Genomic DNA, 8,867 nt, shown 5'->3' with positions numbered 1-8,867 from the left:
GGAACAGGATAGGAGATAAACAGTGATGAAATATATGGGAATCAGAGGCACCAAAGATGCACCACAATTTATATTAGGGTGATGAGAGACTACTAGGGTCAATGGTGCTTTTCAGAGTGTATCTATATGGACAGAGTGGAAAGGTACTTTCCCCTACCTTTTCTTCGCATACTAATTCAGAAAGATCTGTATATGTTCAAAGCAATTTCATATTTCATAAATTACCATACAGTATTTTCATGCCTTGGACAAGGCTTATAATACTTGGTACCAGCCGTAAATTGGATATTGTCAAACACACAAATATCAGAAATTCCCCGAGCTTCATAATGCTAAAAAAACCAGAGAATATGTATTCTTAAACTTTTCCCTGTAGCTCCACTACTGATCAGTGTCATGGAGAAGATACTGTTCTGACTCTCTGTGGACATCCTCCTATGTAATAGATTGCTTGTAGTTTAAAATGGAAGAGAAAGATCACAGAGTTTTAAATCTTACAAGCAAATATTTCCTAAGACATTTGCTGTAGATATTGATTTAATTGTACATGAAATACAAATCCTTACCAAAGATGAATTATTGAAGAACAGAAATTAGGACTTTATTTGAATTTTGAAGTAGAGCTTGCACAGGTATTAAATGTTCCATCAGTTTTAATTGTGATTTGTTTCAAGGACAGAATCTGATCAAAGCAGATTGCAGGATGGATAAGGGAGCTCAAAAACTTAAGTGTTGTCTAATCTTTGAAAGGGTAAATGTAGATTAGACATCACTTAAAGGCTGTGCAGACAGACAGTAGAACTTTCAGACACGTATCTACATAGCAATAATTAATTTAGTTAGTTCGTGTTTAGTTCAGTTTTGCCCTGAGTTAATGTTAACTGACTCTTGTTAATCCACATAAACTAAAATAGAAACCTGTTGACCAGCCCATTCTGCTTTTGTTTGCTGTATTTTTAGAGCTCTCAGACACTGCTTCTGGTTCATTCACATTAAAATATGAAGTAACAACGTGGTTTATAGTTGGATCGTTCCTAATACTTAAAAATCAAATAATATCTGTGCAATTTATATGTGACTACATTTCAGTAGAGCGTTGACTTAATTCATTTATGCAAAATGGCATAGTAAATTTTAGCATCTGCCCGTGTCTATTTAAGCAACATAAATAATTTACTGAACTAAAACTTCTTCATGGTTCTCCACCACTATTGGTTAATAAAGGAAATTTAATTTAATTACTATGTCATTTTAATCATTATGAAAGAACTTTGTACTTTATAATTCATACATACTTTATTGCAAGTATATGTCAGAGCAAGGTCCAGCAGATTAAGCACAGTGTGAAATAAGGAATATGCAATTTTGCTGCATTTGAGATAGCACATTGGACCTGATTCATTCACCTGGACTTAAGTAGCAGGCAAAGTACAACTGTAGAGAGTGAGCCCATTCGTGTCCTTTGCCAGTCTTCACTTGAAAGAGGTAAGGTGCCTGCCCAGTGCTGTGTTCCTTGGGTGCTTTCTTAATAATTTTTAATACCAATTCCTATTCTGGAATTAAATTTATCTTTAAATCAATTTTCAACGTTTATGCATAAGTGAAGAAAAAAGGTTGACTCATTCAAAAATACTAAAAGAAAACCAAAACAGTAAAAAAAATAACTCCAGATCCCATTTCAAATTTCATGAAAATCAGGATTTGGGCTTGTGGATTAGGGTTTGATTTAAAGTAATTTATAACTTAATACTTCATAATAGCAACAATAATCAAAGCTTTCAGGAAAAATGATACATGACAGAAAATACAAGTACAGCAGAATTTAAATGCTTAAAGGGAAGCACTGTGCAAAATTTCATAGAAGGTAATTTTCCAGTTTATTATGATCCCAATATCAAATGACCAACTTTGCATAAAATGGCATGTTATATTTTAATAGTAAATAATAGTTATTTCTAGTTTTAGGTAACATAGTTACGTAGTTTTAGGTAGAATAGAAAATTCTGTTTTGCTGGCTTTGTGTATGGTAGGCACAAAAATTAACTCTCAAACCTGAACTTTATTACAATGATTTATCTTGGACATTTTTTAAAAAATCTGCTGAAATTTTTTCACTCTTGAAAACTCTTTGCTGAATCTGCTGCTAAGTCATTAGATTTAGAAGGAATATGTCTTCATTGCAACATAAGCCACTGTGGAGAAGGGTATTGACCTCTGCAGAATCTGTGCTGACACTGGCAGGAAATAAGCCCTGACCAAAGAGCTTTCTTGCTAGATCTATTTTCTGCCTTCAGCAAAACCACTGTGGGGAGCCCAGTCCTTAAAAAAAAAAAAAAAAAAAAAAATAAAAAGCGCATTAAAAGAGTTTGGTTTGAGTCTAAGTAAATATAACCTTTGACAGTATAGGAAACATTTGTTTACCTGATTCATTCTAAACTGCTGTTGACAGAAACTCCTCTTCAGAGAATCTGGGATTTGCCTAAGTGAGGACCCAAGGATTTAGTCGAGTAATAGCCTAAACCTTCTTCTGTACTGAATGAACTATTAATGTACCCCAAAATGTGGATAAAATGAGGCTCAAAGCTAGTTCAGTTCGGTATATTGAATCCTTCTTGGTTTTTAAGAGGCTAAAGAAAAGTTCTTTTGCTTTGTTTACTGAACTTTTTAAAAAAAAATCTAATTGAAATCTGTGACCTGTTATTTCAAGCTGTAGATAGCAAATCACAAAATAACATAATCCAGGTTAAGTGGGTCCTCCAGAGCATGGAAACCTTTCCAGCACTAGGAAAGCCATGCCTCTGAGTACTTTTTGAGCTACAGACAGTCAGCAGAACTAATGTAACTGTTGCTGTCCCTTCGACCATTGGTGTCTCTATTTCACTATAGTCTGGATTCAGGGAATAAGAAACATTTAACTCTGATAATTAAAAGTAATGCTTTTTCTTTTTCATTACATTACTTTTCATGGCTTTTTGGCACACTCAAAACTGCATTATGTTTCATTGCCTAGCATGGCACAAGGTGACAGGTGAGAGAGGTTCTGAGTGTCTCAGCACAGCACACTGTGTCAGAGAAATGAATGATTTGTCAGAAATGAGGTCTGAGGCATCAGGAAAGGAGATGTCCTTCAAAGATGGGAGAAGCCAACTTTGACAGAGGCTTACTGTATTGAAGCTCAGTATTTCAAAACCTTTCTCCTTCAGGACTTTTGTAATAGAAATCATAAATAAGTCATAAATATTGCCATTTTCAGCTCCAATCTGTGTTATAGTTCTGTGTTGCTGCAGGAGGACTGACGCAGAAGGAAGATGCCATTGAGGAGCTCAGCAGGATTCATGCTGCTCTTGCTCTCTCAGTGCACTGTGTCCCTGGGCACCAAAGAGGCAGTGGTCCTGGCTAATGCCCACCTCCTTGCCCAAAGAGACTATGAGAGACTGGGAAATGCCAATGAAAAAGGTACTCATGAAGACAGTGAGTGATTCGGAAGTGTTCTGTATTTTACTTTATTGCTTTGCTGTAACGTTTTCAACCAACATATATGAAAGCTAGCTCTGGAAGAACAATTTGCAATATGAACATGTCCTGCCACAAAGTCCTGAACCTGTCTGTAGAAGCTGGTCTACTGAGAAAGGCAACTGTGAGGGTCACTGTGTGTATTGCTGGCTTGGACATCACCATATAAATTACTTAAATAATCCTTCTATAATATCATGGCATCACATTTGGAGTCAGGTAGGCTGTGTCTACCAGGAAAATGTAGTTTTTACTGAATTTTTTCTCATGAGATAATAAAATCATCAAGTTATTATTAAATACAAATTACAAATATTCCACAGTTTAATGATATAAGGACATGCCTTTCAACTCTATGGAGAAGTGAATGATTTCAATTCATAAACGTATTTCTGAGTAACAGAACAATGAATACCATCCTTCTGTACAAAAGGAATTCTCTTTCTATAAGTTCATACATATGTAAATGTATATTTAAATAAATTTTGTTCTGGCTCTTAGGAAACTACAGAATCATTTATAAAATTCAGAGCATTGTTTCACAGTCTCAGAGATGCTTGATATTATACTAGAGCAAGAAGTTACCTTATAAACACGTTACATTTAAAAAACCCCAGTAAATATTTTAGCCCAATAGAGAGGGTCAAGCCAAGCCTTATATGCCATTTTTGTTACCCTCTGAGTCTACTGGATAAGCAATAAAATGGAAAAGCAGTTTCACCCATCTTCCTGATACTGGTAGTCAGCACTGAACAGAATTGTAGTTCTACTTGCAAATCCATGATAAAATTTAGCCTGGAGTTTGAATGAAAAGAACTCATCCTAAGAAAATCCTCAGATGTTTATAAGCTTTCTATTGACAAGAAATATGATTTAATATCTCCCTTTTATCAATGAACATATGGCATTCATTTCAGAATTTAAAACAAGGATGTTAGAGGTGCCTGAAGTATAAATTGGTTCAAGAGAAATTTATTCATTGAGGAAAAGGCTAGGTCTAGTTATTAGACTCAATTGTTCTACAGATGGCACAGGGAATTGCAGCTTGCTGAGTACTCAATCTGGAAGAACGCTGGTGGAAAAGGAATGATCTGTACATAGTTTTTGGCTTTTCAACCATATTTCTGTCATAAATACAAAATCATACTTCTGTTGTATGACAGAGTAACAAACCATTTTCTGAATTTCTGAATATTTCCTGCATGTTCCTCCCAGAAATCTTCCCCCTTTAGCTGAATAAATGGCCATCAGCTGCAATGAAGTCAGTCAGCTTCCAGTCTGAAGAGAGTCATTCAGTCACTCTAAAGGACAGAATTCAATTTCTGAAATTTATTATTTGAACAGAATTTACTTTAATTTTTTTTGTGTGTTTTTTTTTTTCTTTTACTCAGACTATCCAAGGGATTGTTTTGAGATTTTACAGCACTCCAAAGGAAATTCCAGAGATGGCCTTTACATCATCCAACCAAAAGAGGAACCAATTGTTGTCTTTTGTAACATGCAGGATGGTGGCTGGACAGTAATCCAGCACATTACAGCCAACAGCACTGTCGACTTTGACAGGACTTGGCAGGACTACAAATATGGATTTGGCTCGGTTCATGAGAACCACTGGTTAGGAAATGAATACATGCATCAGTTAACTGGCAGCTCAGTGCAATATATACTTGGAGTTAAACTTGTAAATCTAAATGCTGAAGTCAAATGGGGACAGTATGAGCCATTCCTGATTGAGGGGGAAGAGTCTCAATATCGAATCAGGGTGGGTCTTTACAAAGGCAACGCCACTGATGCGCTGACCCTGGACACAGAAGCTTATCTCCATGACAACCAGAAGTTCACCACCAAGGACAGAGACAACGACAATTACTTTATGAATTGTGCTAAACTGGAACTCAACGGCATTCCTGGGGGAGGCTGGTGGTATGACGCATGTGCTGGGGCAAATCTAAACCGCAGGAATGTGATATACTGGCAAAAAGACTGCAGCAAGCAAAACCCCTGCAAGTTTGCATGGATGATGATCAAACCCATCGAGCACCACCAGTCATACCCTACCAAGGCCTGCCCCTGTCAGAAAGTTGAACTGTAGACAAGCCACGTGTATTTAACAGGAACACGGACTCTTTTTCAAGTGACCGAAGTGAGCTCACTGACTGAGTAATAACCCTAAGTAACCATGACTGGAAATTTAAATTTGGCCTCTGTAAGGGATTTATGATGACATATTGTCCAGGACTGGAACATGTCACAGAAATTTGCCAACCACACAAGTGAGAACCTGTCAGAAACTGAGGCCTTTACCACAAGATTTAAATAACCAGAAGATTTAAATAATTCATTTTATACTATTTTAGCCATAAGACAAGTCTGGTATGAAATACAGGATATGATGTCTTGTACAATATATACATTAATAAAAATGCATTTCAGAAGGTTTTGCTCTGGTTTCAATGTTCATGATTGATTGCACATCTATAATTGCACATCTTCATATATCATGCAGGGAGGAAATTTCCAGTTAAATACCTATATTTACAAAATGCACACTGAAGAGTATTCTGTATCATAGGGCTCCAACAGGCCTTTTCTTTCTAACTTGAGTGAATGGTATTTTAATATTTAAAATTGGAATTAGCCTCATCTCCCATGGCTTCTTTCCCCCTTCATTGACTCTTCCTTTATCTCTACTTTTTAATGATCCCATATACAGTGAAGTATTCAGCACAGGCTTTTCTTTTCTGCCTCCATTTCAGAGCACTCAGCACTTATGGGATTGTCAGATTTCCCATTTGAAGCCACTGATCCAAAGCTTACAACCCCTCTGAATTTTTTCCCCAAGAAACTCAGTGAATACATTTTTAAAAAGATCAAATTAATATTGCAATTGTTTATTTGTTCCTCCATTTTTACCCTGAAGATTACTCCACTTTATTTACCATTATTTGACTGTTACTTCTCTCTGTTCCATGCTGTGCTTCAGCTTTTTTCTTCTTTTAATACCACTGTGAGGAGAGAATGTTGCCTTTATTTCACATTTAATAGTTTGAATTGTTTTAGTACTCAATCTTGACATCAATTAAACAGTGCCTTTTTTTCTAATTATAAAATAAAATAAAATTTAATTATAAATTATTATGTTTTAAAACAATAAACAAAAGGATTTCAATTTTTACAACCTTGTTTTAAGTCCTTGTTTTCTTTTACCAATGAGTTGCTTCACACAGTTACATATCATTGGAATAACTGAATGACAACTGAAGAGTTTTTATTGTTGCATTTACAAAATGTCAGAATAATAATTAGATTATCATGTGTGGTTTTTTAGATATTTCAGTTAAAGAAACTTCGCCAACAGGTAATGTCAAATTCCTGCTTTTTAATTTAAAATACTGTTTATAATTTTCATGATAATTGCCTCAGAAAATAAATTCTATTTTGTTTTGAGAGGACCAAAACTGTCATGAATTGCTTAAGATGAGAAACTATTTTGGAAGCAGAAAAGCCAAGAAAGCAATTTTTAGTTTTCTTGATGCACTGCAGCATTTTCAGAAAGAGATACAGCTATGTGATATGGGTGAGGCCAACACAGCACCCATGCCAATTTTGCAGCATCTGATTTTTTTCCCCCTGAATTTGTGTTCAAAGACTGAAGTGTGATAGAAGAAATGGTTAGTACCTGAACTGAGTTTATATCATTGAGTCAATTTAATGTGGGTTCTGCATAATTCTATGCCACCAAAGCTGCATGAGGATACAAGAAAATCACCTGAGTGCTGCCAGTCTCACATAGCTTTTGTTAGAATTCCTGGCCATATAGCCAGATGTTCACACACCTTCCAAAAATGTGTTTTTAATAACCATGACATGGAAGCGTGGAAGGGAGTGTCCACAGGCTGCAACTGATCATCAAAGGCAGGTAACCTGCTCTGCAGCATACTCTTAACATGTTTTAGAGGATTTTGGAGGTAAGGACTCTGCAAATAAGCTGTATGAATAACTTGGGCACCAGCAGACCAAATCTAGCTGCCCAGTGCTGGAGTGACTCTAGAAAATACTTTAACTGGAGCCCTACAAACCTATGCACTGAATCCCAGTACAAAAATTAGATTTAAAATTTAATAAAAATTCATAACAGTCTAGAAGTCTACCAGCAAAAAACCTGAGACATTTAGTCGAACTCAGGGACTGAGCTACATTCCAAACTTCTAAACAAAGTATGGATGGAAATGACTATTGGAGCTGGGTTAGGGACTAAGGAAGAAAATAAATAAGAATATTCTAGAACATCCATCAGCATGGAACCTTTAGAAGTAGACTAAATTTTACTTCATCAATCCTTAGCAAAAGACTACCTTAACTGAACAGATATTTTTTCTTCCATTGCTGAACCTTGATCACCAGATCAGATACCCACAGCAATGCTGAAGGCATCTGGACTTCATCACTGAATCAGTGAAATCACAGACTGAAACATGGGGGTTTCTATTCTACCCACTCCTACGTTCTTTTGCTAGACACATTTCTCCTATGCTCTCTCTCTTAGCCTTTCCTGATTTTATTGCCTCCTGCAGTATGGGAAAGAAGGAGGGTCTTCCCAGAAGTAGCTGTTGAAACAAATTTATTTGGTCAAATAAATATCCTTCCAAAATGGGTAAGTGTGACAAGGTCTAGAGCAAAAGGTTCCAGCTCTAAGCACCTGTGAATGGGAGGCATGTTCCACTTTAACCATGGAAGCTCCGAACAATAGCAGTGAAATAGTTTTCTTTACCCCTGCTACTTTGCATTTTTCCTTATACTGCCAACTGCAGGAAATGTAACATACAATACCACATTAATAAACTCAGAATTTTTTCATTATTTGTCTTTAAAAATAAGTCAATTTTCATATGAGAAAGTGCTTGCTTTTGTTTCTGACTACCCAGACTTCCAGATAACCTTATTTTTTATGTATAACCATAGATTTAATAAGTACAACAAAGTGGTTTTAGGGGCTAGCTGACTAATCTTGTTAATTTACTGATGCAATACACTGTATCAAAAAATTAACGATGTCAGCTGCATGGCCTCATTTTCTCTTACTAGAACTAACAAACAGTTCTTTAGTCACTCTCATGTCTTTTGTGTTTCAGAAGGCATCAGGCCACAGTCAGAGTGGGGGGCTACAGAGCTGAATCCAGCCGTGCTCCACAGCTGGAATCTCCACTGTACCCTCTCTCCACTCCTCCTCCTATAGCTACCCGATGAATTGCATGCTAAAGGAGGCCTTATAGATAGCACACACTACAAACAACTATCTGACCTCCACTACATCTAGGTTGCTGCTGCACCTAAGGATTAAAAGATATTTCAGC

The 8,867-nt window shown here is 36.3% G+C and overlaps 1 protein-coding gene across 1 annotated transcript; it reads left to right on the top strand.

The window, feature by feature from the left end:
* Positions 1-3,308: 3,308 nt before the first annotated feature.
* On the top strand, positions 3,309-5,605 carry LOC128789908 (fibrinogen-like protein 1-like protein). The gene is made up of 2 exons (XM_053946210.1): positions 3,309-3,456; positions 4,905-5,605. The coding sequence occupies exons 1-2, from the start codon at positions 3,309-3,311 to the stop codon at positions 5,603-5,605; spliced, it is 849 nt and encodes a 282-aa protein (XP_053802185.1).
* Positions 5,606-8,867: the final 3,262 nt, after the last annotated feature.

This window comes from Vidua chalybeata, chromosome 6 (assembly GCF_026979565.1).
Source record: "Vidua chalybeata isolate OUT-0048 chromosome 6, bVidCha1 merged haplotype, whole genome shotgun sequence".
Lineage (NCBI taxonomy): Eukaryota > Metazoa > Chordata > Aves > Passeriformes > Viduidae > Vidua > Vidua chalybeata.
Note: the sequence above shows the minus strand (reverse complement) of the source record. Positions and strands in the feature narration are given on the sequence as shown.

Coding starts and splice junctions, on each gene's coding strand:
- LOC128789908 (XM_053946210.1), top strand. CDS start 3,309: ATGCCATTGAGGAGCTCAGCAGGATTCATGCTGCTCTTGCTCTCTCAG. Junction 3,457..4,904: donor GGGAAATGCCAATGAAAAAG/GTACTCATGAAG, acceptor TCTTTTACTCAG/ACTATCCAAGGGATTGTTTT.